The sequence below is a fragment of the Solanum verrucosum genome, unplaced genomic scaffold (assembly GCF_900185275.1).
Source record: "Solanum verrucosum unplaced genomic scaffold, falcon-dt-bn FXZP01000156.1, whole genome shotgun sequence".
Classification (NCBI taxonomy): domain Eukaryota; kingdom Viridiplantae; phylum Streptophyta; class Magnoliopsida; order Solanales; family Solanaceae; genus Solanum; species Solanum verrucosum.
Genome location: NW_026020354.1, coordinates 1,249,503 through 1,270,276, shown reverse-complemented (window position 1 = coordinate 1,270,276; position 20,774 = coordinate 1,249,503). Strand labels below are relative to the sequence as shown.

Here is a 20,774-nt window from a genome sequence, read left to right as displayed (position 1 = left end):
TAAGTAATTAATATTCATTGGAGTACTCCATACATTGATTAATTACTCTCTCCAATCACTATTCTATAAAATCTTAAGTTGAAAAAGAAATCTCAACAAACAAATTAAAAATAAAAGATGGAGAAAAAAATCTAATATAATCTTGAAAGTTGAAGCTTTAACAATTTTTTAATTTTTTTTTAGATCAATTGGTGAAAAAAATTAGCTCCAAAAATAAACTCAAAAATTTAAATAGTCATCTAAATGCATTTTAATTTTTGAAATCTAGCATATTCATCATTTATTGATAAGTTGACTTAAGAAAACATTAAATAAGGATAGAAGAGTAAAGTTACTTAATTTCTTAATGCAAATGCAATTTAAAAATGTGACATATAAAAATGAACGAAGGGAGTAATTTTTTGTGGAGAATTTTTTTCTTTTAACATGTTTCTTAGGAAAGAGTGCAAATACAATACTACTTAACATAAATTTTAGTAGCTATAAAAGTCTTAAATTATTACGTAATGAAAAACAAAGAAGATATATAACTAAAATGCTAATAGTAGTAAAATGGATTAAAATGTTGAGAGTTAATTTATTCAAATTTATAGGCTAAAGGATTTTTAAAAATATTTTAATATTATAAAAATATTATATGTATAAATTCTAATAAAATATTTGAAGACTGCATGGAGTGCAGATATATTAACTAGTATTTCATAGTTGACAAACATATTTTCTTTTAGGTAGAAGGAGAGGAAATTTGAACAATTTCTAATAGGTTAAGGATATTTTTTACTTAGGTGGAAAAAAGGACAAAATTGATTGTGGAAGGAGAACATTTTATTGAATCATTTTTAATATGTTACGAATATTTTTGAACATTTTTTGTAAGAACTATTATACAAAAATAGATTACATTGAAGTCCTCCAATAATAATTGTTACTTTTTCTTTCACAGTTTTAGAATTTTGCAGGCACAAGATCTTGATAATAACAACTGTCCGTAGAATTTTGCAGGAAGATCTTGATGATTGTAGAATTTTGCAGGCCCGTCATCTGTAGATGGTGCCCGTAAAACATTAAAAAAAAGTGTGGACTAATTTTCTAAACTTTTCAAGTTCTAGTCGTAATTTAGAAACTTTTGGGGAATTACAATTGCATGAAAATATTTATTTACAAAGATACACTCTACAATTATAATTTGGTGCTAATGCATGCATCAAAATCCTTGCATTATTAATACCTAGAAATTCATGACATTAGTAATACACACCTTAATACACAATATAATTTACATTAGTTATACATTGCATAGTATACCAAATAAAGTATTTACTAATATACGGAGTTAATACATATATTATTTTACTAATATAATATAGTATCAAACAACCCCTTAGCATGTTAGTTTTGATTTTTATGCATTATATTATTTCCTTTCCTTTGGATAAACAATTATTTCAAACAAAATATAGACATAATGTGTATACCTTATTTACTTATCTACGTTAACCTTTTTTTATATTCGATTTTTACAATTATAAGAGAATATATTTTATAACTGCAAAGTGTGGACCTTTTGAGCTTTGGCTAGTCATTTATAGAACCGATTTGGACATAAATTTTAAAATATTTTTGAAATGTATGCTCTCTTTTTTTTTTTGAGAAATATATGGTTTGATCATAGATATTATCTAATTCTTGAGAGACTGGTTTTCAAATCCCAAAATCTACTTCAAATCTGTTTTTAGGCCAAGCTATATTATTGTTGTTTTTCTTTAAAAAATAATAATTAAAACTTGCCTCTAAACTTTTATATTATATGAAAATATCCCCTCTATAACTTTCTATTTATTTTGCTTGATTCGTCTGAATTTACTTCAGATTTGTTTTGCTTATTTGTATAATTTTTTTCATCAAAGTCATAAATCTTTTTCAATATATGAGGTCTCTCATCACCTATTGATGGATCATCATATACCAGTTTAGCATAATTTAAAATTAGTAAGTATGTTTTTGTTTAGTATAATTGAGTATAAGTTACTTTTTACTTTTTTTCATTTCAAAAAAATAAATAAAATTGAAATGAAAATATATTCTGCCAAAAACTATAATCAACCACATCTAATTTTATAAAAAAAATAATGAAAAGCTGTAGATATATTAAAGCTAGTAATTAAGGTAGAAGTAGTTTGAGGTGAGAGAAAGAGTGAAGCAACAACGGCTAGTGAGAGAAAACATAAAATAAAGGGAAGCAGCAGAAAGTAACCGTTGGGACTTGAAAAGCGCTCATAATATTTCATCAAATCCTCCTTCCTTTCTCACTAAATAAACTATCCGTTACCTTCCTGCCTTCTTTCCATCAACAACATAGAGGTTTTTTCTATACAGAATTTGAGCTTCCGCCATTGAATTGAGCTCAAGAAAAAACATGGAATCGATAACACAAAGAAGAAAGAGTGGAATTAACCTTCCATCTACAATGTCCGAAACCTCTCTTCGGCTTGATGCTTTTTCTTCTCCTCCCAGATCAAAGCGAACAACCAATTTGGCGTCATCGCCAATGTCCAACAGGTCACCTCGGACAATATCGAACCTGTCATCATCTCCGTCGTCTAAATCTGCAAGTTGCAGTGATAGATTCATTCCTTGTAGATCTTCGTCAAGGCTACACACTTTTGGTCTGGTGGAGAAGGCGTCTCCGGTGAAAGAAGGAGGAGGAAACAATGATGCATATTCCAGGTTGTTGAAATCTGAGCTTTTTGGGGCTGATTTTGGTTGTTTCTCTTCTCCTGCAGGTTCTAAAGGATGTGCTAATTCACCCATGAGTAGTCCCAGTAAGAATATGCTCAGGTTTAAAACTGAAAATTCAGGCCCTAATTCTCCGTATTCCCCTTCAGTTTTGGGGCATACAGATACTTCACTCTCCAACGAGGTTTCTACCCCTCCTAAACCCCCTAGGAAAGTGCCCAAAACACCCCACAAGGTATATATATATTTAGTCACAATGGTTAAATATTCTTCGTTTAATTTTGCATAGTTTATGACTTTCCATTGATTGCAGGTTCTGGATGCACCATCACTTCAAGATGACTTCTATTTGAACCTAGTTGATTGGTCTTCACAGAATGTCCTTGCGGTTGGGCTCGGAACTTGTGTTTATTTATGGACAGCTTCAAATAGTAGAGTGAGTAGAAAATGCTTCTTTTTTCTGTTCTACTTGATACTCTCAACTGAATATTGCATTTCTCAATAGGTGACAAAGTTGTGCGACTTAGGACCGACTGATAGTGTCTGCTCTGTCCAATGGACTAGGGAGGGGTCTTATATATCAATTGGTACAAGTCTTGGGCAAGTTCAGGTACAGAGAGATTGTACACAAATCAATGTCAAGTTTTGTCGAGATATATAGTTATTCATAGGGACTGATCAATCAATCTCTTTCAGGTTTGGGATGGAACTCAATGCAAAAAGGTTAGAACATTTGGTGGACATCAAACAAGAACGGGAGTCCTTGCGTGGAGTTCGCGCATCCTATCTTCGGGTAGCAGAGACAGAAACATCCTTCAGCATGACGTTCGTGTTCCAAGTGACTTTGTTAGCAAATTTATCGGTCACAAGTCCGAGGTAATTTTTCACTACATACAACTTCAAATGAAACCAAAGGGCATCTTCTTTTTAAGAGTCAATATTTTTTTGTCTCTCTCAATCAGGTATGTGGGTTGAAATGGTCTCATGATGATCGAGAACTTGCGTCAGGGGGAAATGACAATCAGGTATAGTTATCACACATCTAATCAACTAATTAAACAACAACAAAAGAACGTATATGCTAAGTATGTTGGTTGTGAATTGTGATCCACAGCTCTTAGTGTGGAATCAGCGATCTCAGCAACCAGTTTTGAAGCTAACGGAGCATACTGCCGCTGTTAAGGCCATTACCTGGTCTCCTCACCAATGTGGCCTTCTGGCATCAGGAGGAGGAACAGCTGATCGATGTATTCGCTTTTGGAACACAACGAATGGCAATCAGTTGAACCATATTGATACAGGAAGCCAGGTTTGTATATTGTGGGAATTACAATGCCAACTTATTTTCCGCCTAATTTGTGGAAATTTGACAAGATTTATGCAGGTATGCAATCTAGCTTGGAGTAGAAATGTAAATGAGATAGTTAGCACACATGGGTATTCCCAAAACCAAATCATGGTGTGGAAGTATCCATCAATGTCAAAGGTAAACTAATTAAGTTGTTATTCTTTATTTATTCTCTTTAGATTGTATGGTTTTGGGTATTTTAATTAAATCCCAAGTTGTGACAGGTTGCCACTCTAACTGGTCATAGTTTGCGTGTCCTATATCTTGCCATGTCACCTGATGGCCAGGTATTGCACAATATATTACATGTCTGAAAAGGAGATCGATCGATCACATTATCGTAGAAAGAAAGGATCATACTTAAAAATTACAATTTAACGTGGTCTCGCAGACAATAGTGACTGGAGCAGGAGATGAGACACTCCGCTTTTGGAATGTATTTCCATCAGTAAAAACTCCTGTAAGTCAGAATGTCCTCAAGATTTAACCCTTTCGCTGTTAGAAACATGGCATTTACCGTCTAGTTGTTTGTTTTGTTATTTCCAGGCAGCAGTGAAGGACACAGGAGAATGGTCTTTAGGCAGGACGCACATACGTTGATGTTATTATTGTTGCTGTAAATGGAAATGGAAATCAAGGAAGACACAAATCATACAAATATATTCATACTATTCTTTTTGCATATTTGTATATGCCTGTAAAACAATCTCCAGAAAATTGATTGTGCTGTTTTAAACACATTTTTTATTCACAAACATATTTATGCCTGCGGCGTAAACAATCTCCCAAAATTGTGATGCTTTTGTTTTTACCTTTTGGCCTGTTGCCTCTATCTAATTTGGTGCCACAATCACTCCAGCTGGCTAATTTTTACCTTGATTCAATGTAAAAATCCTGAAAATGACAAAATATATTACTGAAAATACAGAATGCGTGATTCTTATGAGATCGCAACCGACAATTCTTACAACTGAAACTTTATAAAAAAAATTGTATCCATAAACTCTTTTCCGGACTCTGCTAACATGTATGCACCAGGCAGTCCTCCCTAATATACCTTTTCTCAATAAAACATTAGTAAAGGGGGAAAATGCATAAGTACCCCCAGCCTATACCCGTAATTCCAGAGCCACTCCGAGTATAGGAATTTTTTTTTATCTTAAATTGTTGTTTTTCTTATTCATATTTCTATATTTACTCTCTTAAATTCTTAGCGTTACTACTTGATTTTCTCTTTTGATGAAAGATGTATTGTTTTAAAATGGATATGTTTGAGATCCTAGGATTAGCTATTGTTTCTTTTCTCTTTTCTTCAATGTATAAGGCATACACCGAATTGATTTCCGTACTATATAAGAAGCATTTTGAATTTGAATATAGTTAGTTACTTGGTAAATTTGAACACTAGCATTTCAATGGGTGTTCCTCAGATTAACTGTCATCAAATTGTTGCACATGTCTGAGGATATGACCATCAGACAACATAACAAGATACTCTAGTTTCAAGAGCTTTAGTGCTTCTCTTCTGCGAATATGAACCGGATCAAGTACAGTACCTGTACATATCTATCTTGTGTTAGCCCAAGCAATGGATCAGTGAATTCAAAACACTAACCTGCAGGTTCAAAACTTTCTTCTGTCAGCCCTAACTAACAAGTAGCTATCCAGCCTTGAAAATGAGTCATGTGTGTCTAGTAGGGTCTTCGTACTGTCACTGACAAGTCACCCACCAAATAATAACAATATTATCTTCTATTAAATTTAATGAAACACGTTCTCTTTATAATAGGTGAGGGTATGCAGCTCGCACCAACCATAAGCTTTTTAACAGTTAAAATCACAATGAATAACATTCCTCAACTACAGTGTCACGGCTCAGCTTAGGTTATTAACATTTTATGATCTAGGTTACAAGAACAGATATGAACACAGCTCAAATCACAAGATCACTCATCTGCATTATAAAAGTGTTCATCCTTCTGTTCCTAGCCAGGACCCTCTATCGCAGTTCCCCTTCTCTGTCAAAAGTGACCCATGAATCATGATGCAGTTATTCCTGGTGGGTTCTCCTTGCTTTCTATTCAAACCTGTCTCTGTGATGCTAATTCCACCCTATTTATATGCCACTAAAGTTGGAGATACTCTTGAGTGATTCCTCCTCCATTTCAACAAGCTGGCGGCAGAATGTTTCAACAGTGTGTGCCTCTTCTCTGAATGCAATTCTGAACTCCCTCCACTGATATTCACGAGAACCATCGCTCCTTATTGGACCTAAAACTTTTCCCAGCACATCCAATCCTTTCCGATCTATAGAAAGCAGATAAGCATCCTTCACATAAAACCAGGGATCAGTTCTCTTCTGCATATCAGCTAATAGTTTATAGAGTGACTGAATGATAATGCAAATTGGTAGGCCGAGGGCAATATTTGTTGATGTTTGGTGTGGGTTTATGGCTTATGTGTGTCATGATATAGTAACTACCTCGATCACAACAATGATATGCTGTGACAATTATAAGTTAGACATAAAATTTAAGGATCCCACCTTGAAAAATGAAAATAATGGCAGTAAACATATGTAAGAATTTACCAGGTTATATACAGTCACAATGGCCCTAAATCTAGTGCAGTGGCTTAATTTATCTTGGAACTTCCAAATGAAAGTATAAGAAAATCACTTAGCAGATATTTAGCATGAGAACTCAGAGAAGACAAATACATTTTACCCAAGCTTTCAGAGACAACCAGAAATCACCTTTGCGTTCTTATTCAAGTGCGTGATGCAGAAGAGAATTAGAGCCCTACGCCTCACCTCACTTTGATTAATTCCATCAATCAGGCTCATGGTATGTGATGCTACAAAATACAATACATTTAGAGAATACTGCTCATCAATAATGAGAACACATTGGTCCTCAAAATAATCAGATATGCAAACATCAACAGTTCAGTTCTAAAACTCTTACATAAAGGATCAGGTTTTGTTGCATGGACTTCCTCTAGATCTACTTCATGAGTCCCTCCATTGCTGTCAAAGTACATGTATGAACTGTGAAGTAGATAATTTTTCATTAGCAAGACATTTCTAGCCAGTTTTCAGATATATTAAATTGTCCCATCCATCTGAATTTATATCATACACTTTTTTTTATTATTTTCGATAACCGTGGTATCCGGGCCAACATGCACACAACTAATTTCATGGGACATCTGTCACTCCACCAAAAACTGGTACCAGTTGACTCTGTCCACCAAGACTAGGACAGATGGGAAGAAATCACCTAGTGTTTTTATCTCTGCTGGGATTTGAACCTAAGACCTCATCATTCTAACCACTTCATTCACCACTAGGCCACACTCTTGAGGGCTTTTATTCTTGTTTGGATAAGCAAGAATAGCCTACTGAGGACCCTGCGCCTCCAAGCATAAGGTTATGTATTATCACTTCTTAGTCTCCCAACGGTTTATAGTAGTAGCTATTGGCAGTTTCTCATTCCAGTATTAGTTATTTCTTCGTAGTAGTTTGCAGTTTCTCATTCTAGTAATGTTGGGAAGTCTGAACTCATATCCTAATTTCTAGGGGTAGCAATCTTATCAGTATTGTATTTAAACTCTATGTTTATCCCTTGAATTCTAAGCAGAAAATGATTACAGTTTTTTGAGTAATTTAACTCAAGGGATTGCATGATCTCTCATAACAAACCAACACCATAAGTCGTAGAAAGAAAACATCTTATTTCATCTTGCAGTGACCCATAACTAGATCCACATCAGGGGACCGTAAAAAATTGGTATCAGAGTCGGGAGTTATGGGAGACCAAATTCAATATCAACTGGCACAATTGGTGAACTTGTTCCAAGAAGAACATGCAGCCAATTTAGCCAAACAGGAAACAATGAATGCTCGCTTTGATGCACTAACAAAGGATTTAGCAAATTCAAAGGTTGATTCTGAATCAACTGAACATACCAGTCAAACTCGCGGTTGGAAGGGTAAAACTGGAGTGGCAGGAGGGTCAAAATCAGAAGCGGGAGGAAGTTCCATCATTCCTCGACATACAAAGTTGGATTTCCCACGATTTAAAAGTCGGAGGACCCTTTGGAATGGTTGAACATATGTGAACGCTTCTTTCGACACCAACAAACTCCAGAAGAAGAAAAGGTTGGACTTGCTCCTTTTCATTTGGAGGGAAATGCACAACTTTGGTTTCTTCAACAAGAAATAGATATGCCTCAACCTTCTTAGGATGAATTCAAACATCATTGTAGCCTTCGTTTTGGGCCACCAATCACAAGTTGGAATGATTAGCTAAGTTACACCACATCAGGTCTATGGCACATTACCAAGAAAAGTTTAAGCAGTTAGTTTCATGGGCTTGTACACTCGCACAATCACAAAAAAATGAACTTTATATCAATGATCTTGCTGATTAATATAGCAATTGAGGTTGAGTTGCCTAATCTCCAAATTTGGCCATGGTGATGAGTTTATCTCGGCTTTATGAACTCAAGGAACAACTCATTTGTTCGCAATTGTTAGATAATTGCGGATCAAAGACATCAGGTTTCTCACCTCAACATATCAAATTTGTGAAAAAATTGACCAGATCTAAAATGGAGGAAAAGCGACAAAGGATTTTGTTTAAACTGTGATGAAATGTGAACCCAAGGTCATCAATGCGAGAAATCATTTTGGATCGACTCTATAGACAATGAGGTAGAATTTGCTAAAACAAAGGAAAATACAAATACTTTCCACACTTGGCGCTTGAGGAGAAACAACGGTTTGAAGGAGGGGAGTAATGTTATCACTCAAATCTCCCAACTATTTACAGCAGTAATTATTTCAAGTAGTTACTTCTTTGTAGTAGTTATTTGCAGTTTCTCATTCCAGTAGTAGTTATTTCTTTGTAGTAATTTGCAGTTTCTCGTTCTAGTAATGTAAGGAAGCCATGTCCTAGTTTCTAGGGCAGTTATCTTATCAGTATTGTATTAAACTCTATGTTTATCCTATGAAATCCAAGTAAAAAATCATTTTAGTTTTTGAGTACTTTAAATCAAGAAATTGTAGGTTCTCTATGACGAACCAACAACATAGGTCATACGGAAAAAACATCTAATTTCATCTTGCAGCGTCCCATAACTACATCCATATTGTTAAATTAGGTCTTGGGCCTAACTCACTCCCCAAAAGCTAGCTCAAAGGAAGGAGGATTGTCCAAGCCTTATAAGGAGTCCACCCATCTCATTAACCACCAATGTGGGACTTTTGTCATTCTTTAACACCCCCACCTCACGCCCAGTGCTTAGCATCTAGTGATTGGGCAAGTTTGATTTTGGGGGCCCCAACATTGGGTGAGACGGGCGACTGCTCTGATACCATGTTAAATTAGGTTTTGTGTCTAACTCACACCCCAAAAGCTAGTTCAAAGGGAGGAGGATTGCCCAAGCCTTATAAGGAGTCCGTCCACCCATCTCATTAACCACTGATGTGGGACTTTTGTCATTCTTTAATACATATCAAGGACCATAACATTGTGGTTGAGTCACCAACAAAACCAAGAGGAGAAGATGGAGGTTGAGCTCCTCACACTAGGGGAGGAATTGGTGGGTGAAGTTTACCATATAAAGATATTCTAAAAAATTGTTTGCACACCTATACGGAATAAAATGTAATAAGTGGTTTCCAAGAATCTAAAGCAAAAAAATAGTTAAAGGAAATCCATTCCTACATATCTACCATTACAAAATTACCGTGATAACTCACTCCATAATTGTCAAATACAGTTAAATTACATCACATGCACGGGTAACCAGGGAGTAAATAAAAAGGAAGCTACAACCTACAAAGGTACTTCTAGAAATCCATTCCTACTTATCTAAAAGTCACTAACTTTTAAATATTGATATTATAAAAGGTTCACAAAATTGTGAATATAGCTAGCATTCACAATAATTAGCAATCAAACATACATATTGATCACTTCACCTCACTTTATGGGTGTTTCAGTGTCGTCATCAAGGCTATAAGACATATTATTCCTTACCAATGAGTGTAATCCTGAAGAGGCGACACTAAATAATTGATATTTTACTTAATATAAAAAAATTCAATTTCTTTGTCCATATATTTATTATCTTGTTATTATAATTATTAGTCTTGGACTAAAAATAAATATTTGTATTTTTCCTCCATTTGCACCTTCTTCACTAAAGCCCACGTTTTATTTGCGCTATCCCAATGAACCTTAGAGCTATTTTGCGTTTTTTGCCTTTAATAACACTAGTTCTACATTCAGTTGTACCAATTTATCTCCAAGAAAGAAGAGAAAAAGTTAGAATCTCATCTCAAACATCTCTTTTCTTACTTGTTGGATAAGTACTCATGCCAAAAACTTATAGAGCTCAAAGTCATTTTGATGAGCCTCAAGTTATAAAAACTTATCCCAGGAGGCCAAAATAAACAATTAAAAGACTTGGAGTCTGTTCGGCATTGCTGCTAAAAACAACTTATTTTTAGAAGCACTTTTTAAAAATGGCTTTTTAGGAAAATGCTTTTGGAAAAAAACAATTTGTGTTTGGTTAATTCATTTGAAAAGTGTTTTTCATAAGCAAATTGCGTTTGACCAATCTTTTTTTAAAAGTGTTTTTAAGAGTCAAATTACAAAAAAAGAATTATTGATGCACTTCTAATATTAATATTATTTTATAGAGAAACTATTTTAAATATCTATTATAAAAAAATAATTAAATTTTTATTTTTTTAAATTACAATTTATATGTTTAAATTTTCAATCAATAGTATACCTTTTTGGGAGGATGAAATCTCTAATTGTTATTTTTTTTCTTTTTTCTGATCTTGTAAAAATATTGTTGTTACAGTTTTTCTAATTCTACAAAATAAAACGTACAATAATATATAATATATAAAATAATAATATATAAACGTAAAATAAATTATAAAATTTATTATATAAAAATTAAAAATAAAATTCTTATATGAAATTTAACCAAACTTATGAAATATGTTAATTAATTAATAAGAAATATATTGGTAAATATGTATCTATGAAAAGGATATTTTAGTCTTGAGAAAAATATTTTTTTGTTTCTGCTTCTATTTTTAGCTTCTTCCCAACAGCAGAAAAACTGTTTCTGCTTCTATTTAAAAGCATTTTTACTGATTTGCCAAACACTCAATTTATCAACAAAAGTGTTTTTTTCTCAAAATAAGTGTTTCTGGCCTCCCAACAGCAATGCCAAACAGGCTCTTAGTAACTGTCATGAGACAATTACACATGTATCGAGTGGTTTTTCGATAGAAAAAAGGGGTAGGATGGTTACAAGAGGGATATTTAGAAAAAGAAAAAGGAATCTTTTGGGAGAGTTCTAGCTAGGGTTGAGTATCGATTGGTTTGGTTCAGTTCGGTTTTGAAGTTTATTAGTTTGACTTATTGGGTTATCGTTTTGTAGACATGCTAAACCGTTATAGAACCATTAAGATATTGACTTATTGGTTTATCGGTTATTGATCGTTGTCGGTTCGATTATCGGTTTAATCGTTAAGATTTGACACAATAATCACTTAGAAACAACGTGACAAACCAAATGAACCATGCACATGAGTTCACTTATTGCAGCTTATTGTAGAATAACCAAAAGTTTGAGACAGCCAGAAATAAAAGTAGGAAACTAAGCTCTAAGTCAATGACTTTATATAGAAAATGGTATAAATAAAATTATTTAATCTACTATCGGGTTATCAGTTAACCCATTAAGAAAAAACTTCAAACCATTAAGAACCAACAACTTGATAACAAAAAAAAATCAAAATTGTTATCAAAACTGAAAACCAATAACTCATTACTATAAACCAATAACTTTTTCAGTTCGGATTTGAACATCCCTAGTTCTAACCTTTCGAATGTATAGAAATGTTGAAAGTTCGTGTAATCTTAGTGTTTACGTATTGTATGACTATATCTCATTCTGTTGTAGATGCATTGGAAGCCCTTAAATTTAGTATTTAATTATATTTTTAGGTGCTTTATTTATTATTCTAGAATAGAGATTATGTTTCATAGTTTCATAAGGATTAAGTTAAGTTATAGTTATTAGTTTGGAATAGGAATTAGGTCTCCTACTTTCATAGTTTCATTAGACTTGCTATTGATGTAATAAGACTCCTATTTAAAGGGGCTTTTGATGAATAAATCGATAAGTCATATTTCAGCAAAAAAGCAAGAGATTAGAGTTCTCTCTTCCATTGAACTCTAAGGTTTCAGTCTCCCTTTGAAGAGCTGAAGAGATCGGAGTTCTCTCTTTTAATGAATTCTAAGGTTTCAGCCTACCTTTAATGAGCTAATTTATATATCGCCTTGTGAATCGATCCTTCCCTAATGATTCATAACACATTCATGTCTTCGGATGTAATTTATGGTGTTGGCAGTGTCCTAGTGATTGTTTTTCATACTTCTTGTTGTAATTTCAGTGTAACTAGTATGAAACAACAGTATTTGTTCCTTTATTTACTATTTCAGCAGAAAAGTTTATCACATTTCTTTGTCGACTCTCAGTATAATATTGCAGAGGGACAGAAGGTTAAGAGGAAACAAAAATCGAACTGATAGTACATATTAATCTTTTTTGATGAAGAGTATATGATAATCTAGCAGAATAAAAAACAATTACTGATAAGAGTTGAATTAAAAACTGTTCACCTTGGGCTGCACTTGAAGACAACATATCTTTTGTCTGAATCAAGTAATTCCTGGAGATTGTCACCTCGGCATGTAGCACCAAGGCTGGATGAATTCAGTATACCCAAAACGGAGTAAGAGAACTTCTCAATCATGCTCCTTTCAGATGATATGGCTTCCTTAAGGCTGTCTCTAGGCAACCTAGCCTGTCACAGAGCAAGAAGAAACATTTCAAAAATCACTTCTTCATGCTAGCATGAAAAGGTCCATTAGTGAAACGAACAACTCTCTTTCCAGCACAAGGTCACTTAGCTAGACAATTTAGTTGTATGACCACAAATGGGCATTACCAAGCTACAACCATATCAACTCAGCTCCTCAGTTAGTCAATCCTACACAATTGCTGGTCTAACCCAACAGGTAAATAAAAAGGCAGAAATATAACTATGAAATGGCAGAAATCACTTGTAGTACATTCACTTGCAGTCCATGAATGTATGCAGAGGATTAGCAAAAGTTAACAATAATTCACAGCTTTCATTGGAATTTGCCGAGCCTTCCTCCTTTCTTATTCAATGGATGGTCCAATTTCAACCTATCTTGCTTTCTCTATACAAATAAGCTGAAGAAAGTATCCATTTCTCCCTTTATTTACATCCTGCCTTCTGTCATTTTACTCGTGAATTTTATCTTTATTTTGTACCTTTTGATGAACTCAAACTTTCAAGCATTCAGTATATCTCACTGTTTCATACTTTTAATATCTGCTCAATTCATGCAGAAGGATGATAGTTGTTTGCTAGGCGAATACCTATGGGGATGAGTAGCTTAAACTTGACTTATGCAGGTCCGAGCAGCCTCAAGTTCACATTCAGAAAAGGTTAGCCAAAATTCCATTTGGTGAAAGCCTTCCAAACCAGCCCCCTCACAAAATGGCCATCCCTCCCTGCTCTAACATACTGTTTCACTACTATGAATAGTTGGGAGCCTAACATCACCGAAGAGTGCTATCAAGAACAACATAAATACGTTGATTCAAAGTTTCTCATAAAAGCAGAAGATAGGCAAATGAATTGAATAGTCAGACAAGCAATATTAGAGGTTAAAATAAAGTGAATTCATATGTCGGGAAGGAGCCATCTAAAACACACCTTTTCATCTTTAAGAGGCAGAACTTCACCCATCAGAGCAACCCGAGCTGGTAACTGCATTATGCTATGTCAGTTTGTACAAATAGCTAAACATCCCCCAGATAGAAGAACGCACTGTGTGAAGAGTTCCTCAAGAAACAAACTTAAATGGAAACAAGGAAGTGATATACAACATGACAACCACTTCAGACTGACAGTCTCACTAATCGCTACACAAGAAAAATAATGAATTGAATGATTAAGGTTAGAGCTATCAGACACAAGATGTAGGAAAACAAACGGTTCTATACCCACTTTCTTGATAGATTTGAGAAAACTTGGCAGTGGACCTGGGAAGGGACTGGCCACAGCAAAAGAACCGCGCTCATCTATCATTGTGTTCTACATAGAAAAGAGAAACAACATGTCAGGGCTGTTGTACATCCTCCAATGAACCAATTCAACCAACAAGCATGCATCACAAATTAGATTCCGTATTACTCAATAGCTAAGCTATTATATTTTCCTTCATGGTATCAGAAACTAATGTGGAGCTTTGAAACCCAAACCAGGAAATCATGAGTTAAAAATTAAAACTTAGTAATTTGCAAAAAGAAGTTTATCAAAAGGCATAATGCATGAACAAACACTCAAACTTGGCCTCGGCTAACAAGTAAGCACTCTTAACTTTGAGAGTGCACTTCTAGACACCTCAACTTGGTCTCAACTGGTAACTAAACATCCCAACTCATCCCACTATGTTTCGTGGACACTTGACGCTGACTTGGCACATAAATTTTGGAAATGTCTAGATGATCATTTTGTGAGTTGGAATGTTTAAATGACACAGGAGACGATTTGAGGTGTCTATATGTGCATACTAAAAGCTGGAATGTTTACTTGTTAGTTGAGGCCAAGTTTGGGTGTCTTTTTTTATGTCTTATGCCTTATCGGAAAGCTAAAAGGCAATGTTTTATGGAGTCCTATAGCAATATATATTCAAGAATTATATTATCCTTACAATGTTGTCCCGAATTCATATGCCGTCATTATTACTTCATCTTGTGTTGTCTCTGATAGCTATAGTTTTAAGAGAAAGGTTTTAAAAGAATAAGAATCTTCATTGACTAGAGAGGAGGGGTTTAAGCCCTACATGTAAAAATAAGGGTTTTGAAAGAATGAGAATCTTCATTTGACTAGAGAAGAGGGGCTTAAGCTCTATAAGTAAAAATAAAGACAATGAAATAAATCGACTCTGTAGGAATATATACAAATCAAGAAGAAAGCAAATCCCAGAAAGAGCGAATGAACACAGAAGTAACTCAAATCTTCACAAAAAGCAATACATAAGAAATCAGAAACAAGAGTTCCAAAATCTTTTTGCTACATTATCACTTGTTCCTATTTCAACCTTTCTCCCATCTTATTTTGCATTCCCAGAAAGCAAGCTTTCCCTGTTTAAAGTAAGGTTCTTAAGAAACCGACTGATTTCATTCTCCACATCCCATAGATGTCTTTCCATACTATCTGCATTCAGTAAAGTGGAGTAATTGTGAAGACTAAGTTACTAACTTTTTTTATGGAAACTGAGATCAGTAGGAGTTGCACTACAATGCCTCAAGCTCTGGGAACAAGAAGGGAACTGAACGCACAGGAAAATAAAGAAAACCTAGAACAAAAATGGAAGCATATCCGAGACTAAAAAAATCATCTTCTTCTCAGACTAATGAAATTCGTTAAGTATACCAAAATGCCCCAACAACCTTGAATTACTCTGCTTTAATCACTTCTGAATGCCATAACCCAACTTCACCCCTCTTGTAGAATCCGACTTGCAAATCAGAAGCCCGGATTTGTAAATTGAGAAGAAAATAATCTTATTGAAAAAAATGGTAGGCAGTTATCTTCCTGATCCATACGGATATCCACGTTAATTAAGGGGTAACAGTTGTAGGTTGCTTAGAGACAGAGAGATAGAGACCTCAATTTAATCTAGAACAGGAACAGTGGAGCTGATAATATTATGCTACAGAGCCAGTTCAGTGATAATGAAATCAAAGACTGTATTATGGCATGTGCTAGGGACAAAACACCTAGCCATAATGGCTTCACTATGGCCTTCTTTATCACATGCTGGGATGTCGTCAGTAGAGAAGTTGCAGCTGTACAGAATTTTCATGATCAAGGCATTTTTGAAAAAAGTTCAAATGCTGATTCCAAAGAATATGGGGGCCAGTGAAGGACTTCAGACCTATTAGCTTAATAGGTTGTATATACAAGATCATCTCAAAAGTGTTGACGGAAAGGCTCAAAAAAGTAGTTTCTAAACTCGTGTATGCTCAACAAATGACATTTATAAAAGGCAGGCAGATTATAGATGTTATATTGATTGCAAATGAGTGTGTGGATGTGAGGAAGATCAGCAAGGTGTCAGACATCTTATGCAAGTTGGATATTGAAAGAGCCTGTGATCATTTACACTGGAGCTTTCTCCAGAAGATCATATAAAGTATGGGCTTTGGTGACAAATGAATTAAGTTATGTACTACAACTGTGAAGTTCTCTATTCTGATAAATGGATCCCCTGTTGGTTTCTTCTCTTCTAAGAGAGGACTGATACAAGGAGACCCTTTATCCCTTTTTCTATTTATTTTAGCAATGGAGGGACTCAATGACATGCTTAGGACAGCACCAAACAAATGGTTGGATACGGGGTTTCAAAGCAAACATGGATGATAGACAGAGCGTGGCCATATCTCACTTCCAATATGTTGATGACACTTTGATCTTTTGTGATGCAGATAACTCTCAACTGAAGTACTTGAGAGTCATTCTTATTTTATTTGAAGCCATTTCAAGTCCTCACATTAATTGGGCTGAACGCTTCTTTACCTAGTTAATGAGGTGCCTAGGATCTATGTTGCTCAGACTCTCCATATATGATGTCGCAGCTGTGTCGGATCCTTCAAAAATGTACTATTTTTTGGAGGATCCGACACGCACTTGTCCATATTTTTGAAGAGTCTGAACAGAATAGCCTAGGATTGCTAATTTAGCCACTATACTTGGGGGGAGGGGAATAGGATAGCTTCCCACAGTTTATCTTGGTATGCAAGGTCAAAAGGTATTTGGAACAGGAACAATGTACTGGAAAAATGTGATATGAAGCTAGTGAACTGGAAGAGCTAGTATTCGTCTTTGGGTGGTAGAGTTGCACTCATAAAAAATGTTTTTGATACACTACCTAGCTACATGATGTATGTTTTCCCTATGCCAACAAATGTGACTGACAGACTGGATGCTATTGCAAGGAATTTTTTGTTGCAAGGAAATTGTGATCCAAACAATCACAAGATCCACTTAGTAAAGTGGGATCATGTCACACTTAGTAAAAAGGAAGGGGTCAGGGAATAAGATATCTAAAAATTCAAAACCATGCCTTCTTATTTGTCTCTCAAGAACAAGCATTATGGAAGGATACAATAAAGGCAAGATATGGAATGGAGGACTCGTGGATCAACAAGGTGGCATTACGACCTTATGAAACTGGAGTATGGAGATGACCCAAATTAATCAACAATAGTAAAATCAAGGTAGGTAATGGAGGGAAGACTGTTGGGTAGATCAAGACACTTTAAAAGCTAGATTTCCTAATTTTCAACTTGAGCCTGCAGAGAAAGGCTACAGTTAGAGAGACGAGAGACAATCAGGGATGAGACCTCAGGTTTAAGAAAACATTTGAATGATTGGGAGGTGAGCACATTGATTGAGTTTCTTAACATTCTAGAGCATTGCAAAGGCCTGAACACAAGTGAGGGCAATCTGTTTTGACTACCAGACAAGCAAGCAAGATCCTCAGTTTGTTCAGGTTACAGAAGCTCTCAAAGATCAAACACACAACAAGGTGGTTAGCCTCGAAGATGATAGGTGACATTCAAGGTGACATCTTTCACTTGGTTGTTAGACAAAACAGGTTGCACTCACTCAGGATAGCCTCATGAAAAAGGCGCTCCAGATGTTCTTATTGTGAATGTGAGACAGTGACAATAAACCATCTCTTTCTACATTGTGGAGAGACTGAAGATGTGGCAGATTTTCATCAACCTAAGGGGCAATAGCTAGCTTATGCAAAGGAATATTAATTAAGCTTTACCATAGTGGAATAGAGATAGTAGTGAGGGCACAGGGAGAGATGGAAGATTGTCCCAGCCTGAGCATTTAGTGGACTATCTGGATGGAAAGGAATCAGAGGTGCTTTGAAAACAAGAGTTGCCCCCTTCAGAAAATGAAGATGAATAGTCGGCTCTTTTCTTCTTCTTTTTTTGGTGTAAACATGAATATCCTCAAGAAGAAGAGGATATTCCTAGCACTTTAGATTACTTATGAATTCATAGGAAGCTAATTATACTTCTATGATTTCTGATTGTAAGTAATATTGGAATACCTTCGGTGTATTCCTTTGTTTATAATACATGCTACTTTTCTCAATAAATATAAAGCGTAGGTTGCTATCAAAAAAAAATTAAACTAGTAACTTTAGGTCACTATCAAATTATTATACCTTCAAAGGTTCATCTTCCTTTCTTTTCTTTTTTTTTTGAAGTTTTCAAATTTTGTTTTAATCAAGGTTTTGTTACTCTCTGTTTATATGTCCTATGGTAAGACGTTTAGGGGTCGTTTGGTTGGGAACAAGTTATCCCAGGATAATTATCCTGGGATAACTTATCCCACCATCTATATGGGATAACTTATCCCATCACTATGGTATAAATGGTGGGATAAGTTATCCCAAACATGACAACCAAATAAGACACCAAAATTTAATCTCAGGACTATTTTTTTATCCCATGACCATTTATTCTTACCCCTCACCAAACGACTCCTTATAGTATAGTGAATCAGCTTTTATCAAATTATCAATCATATGATACACATATTGAGTATACCACCATGCCTAGTCATAGATTAAAGCTTCTTCTTATCCAGAGAAACAAAATAATCAAGAAAAAAAATACCTTTTCAAGGTATCACTACATGAATCATGCTACTAACAGAAAGTATTTGGATAGACATTATGTAGAAATACCACCTCCACTCTACCCTCTCTTTGAGGGAGGGATAACCATGAGCACAAGGCAATTGGAGGAGGAAGGGAGGGTAGAATAGACAGAGAACCTCAAATTAGGCTCAACTCACAAGCTCAATTTTTTTTCTTTTTCTTTATACTGCTGCATGGATAAGATTGAAAAAACTTATCAAACTGATGGTAGGGAGACCATAAATGCATATGGTCCATCTTATTCGTACACAAGTTTAATATTGTCATTTTCGTCATTATGAACACCATAAAACAAAGTTAATTTTACATAACATGATAATATCTCCTGTATCATCCAAATGAAAATCTATAATACCCTCAAGAGGAGTAGTACAGGTAAGCAATTAAGTGTAAGACGAAACAATTCAAATAAGGTTAGAATACTGAAATTACTTGGTAAATGCAGATTTGAGATATTATTAAGATCTCATATCGAAGTGCTTAAAAATGTGAAAGGGCTGAAATATACCACATTGTGCATATCATTTTCAGGTACCCAGATGTAGGGCTTGCCTCTCCTGACGAAATAGCGGACTTTTGAAGTGTATATTTCCCCTTTGCTGAGATAAACAAGGTAATAAACAGATGGGACAAAAGGCAAATAATAATATCATAAAAGCATATATATACCTTCCATTAGCATCAGCCTTCACAGTATTAAGGTAACCTTGCCAATTAGATGCCAATATATTCTGCAAAAGCATGCATAAGATCATTTATGAAGGAAATTTTTTAATGAACAAGAGGTTCCCCACTCACCTTGCATTTTTCAGCATATGTTAGCACCGAAGTTTTGCCTCCTTTAATCATCTAACTCAACACTACTGTCTCTCTCTCTCAATGGTACCAACAGTAAGAGAGGCGAACCGGAAAGTCGTCGATGGACAAGGGTTTCTTCGGGGTTTATCAAAAAAAAAAACGCTCAAGGGTTGGGAGTTGAATTTATGAATAAGCATTTACATATTAGCCTCCTGAACTCATTTTATATCATGTTTGGTTTGCAAATAGAATAAAAGTTTCATGTATAAATTTGGAATAAGGTATAAGTACCTCTAGATTAGGATCGAAATTTCAGAGATGCGTCTTAACTAAACAAAGGTCATATTACTCTCCTGAACTCATTTTTTTGTAACTTTGTACACCTTTTGACTTACGTGGCACACTCCATGACTCCACACAATTGAAGCGCGTGGGAAATATTTGGATGTCACGTAAATCAAAAAGGTGTACAAAACTACAAAAAAAATAGATTCAGGGGTAATAGGACCTTAAGGTGTCTCTGGAATTTCGGTCATAGTTTAGGAAGGTACTTGTACCTTATCCTTATAAATTTTATACAATGTTTGATTGGTGTGTTTACAAATGTTGTATAAAAGTTATTTATGTATTGATTTTATATGGTGTTTGGTTGTGTTTTTGTAATTCTACATAGCTAATACTCACATAACTTATGAGGAAATCGATGTATAATTTTATGCGGAGTAGAGGGTGGAATAAGTTATGAGGGTATTAGTTATACAATAAAACCTCACTAAATTAATATAGATAGGACCATGAAATATTATTATTTGTAGAGATATTATTTAATCAACAAATTAATATTTATTAATTTAAAGAATGTTTTGAGATTTAGTGAAGGTTTATTTCGATTACATCAAAATAATTGTATTTTACTAATTTATGTATCATATTTATTGAATTCACGTAAAAAATAAATTTATTATACATAAAGTATAATGAATACATCAATGTTGATGATGAAG

At 34.7% G+C, this 20,774-nt stretch overlaps 2 protein-coding genes across 4 annotated transcripts; one reads left to right on the top strand and one right to left on the bottom strand.

Moving 5' to 3' along the window:
• The first annotated feature begins 2,262 nt into the window (after nucleotides 1–2,262).
• On the top strand, nucleotides 2,263–4,872 carry LOC125837614 (protein FIZZY-RELATED 3). 2 transcript variants are annotated; one of them, XM_049516704.1, is made up of 10 exons: nucleotides 2,263–2,971; nucleotides 3,050–3,172; nucleotides 3,242–3,346; nucleotides 3,433–3,612; nucleotides 3,699–3,761; nucleotides 3,851–4,045; nucleotides 4,121–4,222; nucleotides 4,309–4,371; nucleotides 4,476–4,544; nucleotides 4,631–4,872. In XM_049516704.1, exons 1-10 carry the CDS (start codon nucleotides 2,417–2,419, stop codon nucleotides 4,682–4,684), a joined length of 1,509 nt encoding a protein of 502 aa, XP_049372661.1. In that variant the 5' UTR covers nucleotides 2,263–2,416; the 3' UTR covers nucleotides 4,685–4,872. The 2 variants fall into 2 exon arrangements, with proteins under 2 accessions (XP_049372661.1, XP_049372662.1); XM_049516705.1 differs by having other exon boundaries at nucleotides 2,331–2,971; nucleotides 3,869–4,045.
• Nucleotides 4,873–5,863: 991 nt separating this feature from the next.
• Nucleotides 5,864–19,930, bottom strand: LOC125837618 (uncharacterized). 2 transcript variants are annotated; one of them, XM_049516711.1, is made up of 9 exons: nucleotides 19,771–19,924; nucleotides 19,642–19,703; nucleotides 19,481–19,571; nucleotides 14,229–14,315; nucleotides 13,935–13,988; nucleotides 12,805–12,989; nucleotides 7,051–7,133; nucleotides 6,840–6,940; nucleotides 5,864–6,413 (listed from the first exon to the last, which is right to left on the bottom strand). In XM_049516711.1, the coding sequence occupies exons 1-9, from the start codon at nucleotides 19,819–19,821 to the stop codon at nucleotides 6,201–6,203; spliced, it is 927 nt and encodes a 308-aa protein (XP_049372668.1). In that variant the 5' UTR covers nucleotides 19,822–19,924; the 3' UTR covers nucleotides 5,864–6,200. The 2 variants fall into 2 exon arrangements, with proteins under 2 accessions (XP_049372668.1, XP_049372667.1); XM_049516710.1 differs by having other exon boundaries at nucleotides 6,168–6,443; nucleotides 19,771–19,930.
• Between the last annotated feature and the right edge of the window lie 844 nt (nucleotides 19,931–20,774).

What these genes read in the sequence shown, in the direction of transcription:
- LOC125837614 (XM_049516704.1), top strand. Translation starts at nt 2,417, where the DNA reads ATGGAATCGATAACACAAAGAAGAAAGAGTGGAATTAACCTTCCATCT. An exon ending in CAAGTCTTGGGCAAGTTCAG is followed by an intron (nt 3,347 to 3,432) that starts GTACAGAGAGAT and finishes AATCTCTTTCAG; the next exon opens with GTTTGGGATGGAACTCAATG. An exon ending in CCATGTCACCTGATGGCCAG is followed by an intron (nt 4,372 to 4,475) that starts GTATTGCACAAT and finishes GTGGTCTCGCAG; the next exon opens with ACAATAGTGACTGGAGCAGG.
- LOC125837618 (XM_049516710.1), bottom strand. Translation starts at nt 19,821, where the DNA reads ATGATTAAAGGAGGCAAAACTTCGGTGCTAACATATGCTGAAAAATGC. An exon ending in AAGGCTGATGCTAATGGAAG is followed by an intron (nt 19,572 to 19,641) that starts GTATATATATGC and finishes TGTTTATCTCAG; the next exon opens with CAAAGGGGAAATATACACTT. An exon ending in AACAAAACCTGATCCTTTAT is followed by an intron (nt 6,941 to 7,050) that starts GTAAGAGTTTTA and finishes TGTATTTTGTAG; the next exon opens with CATCACATACCATGAGCCTG.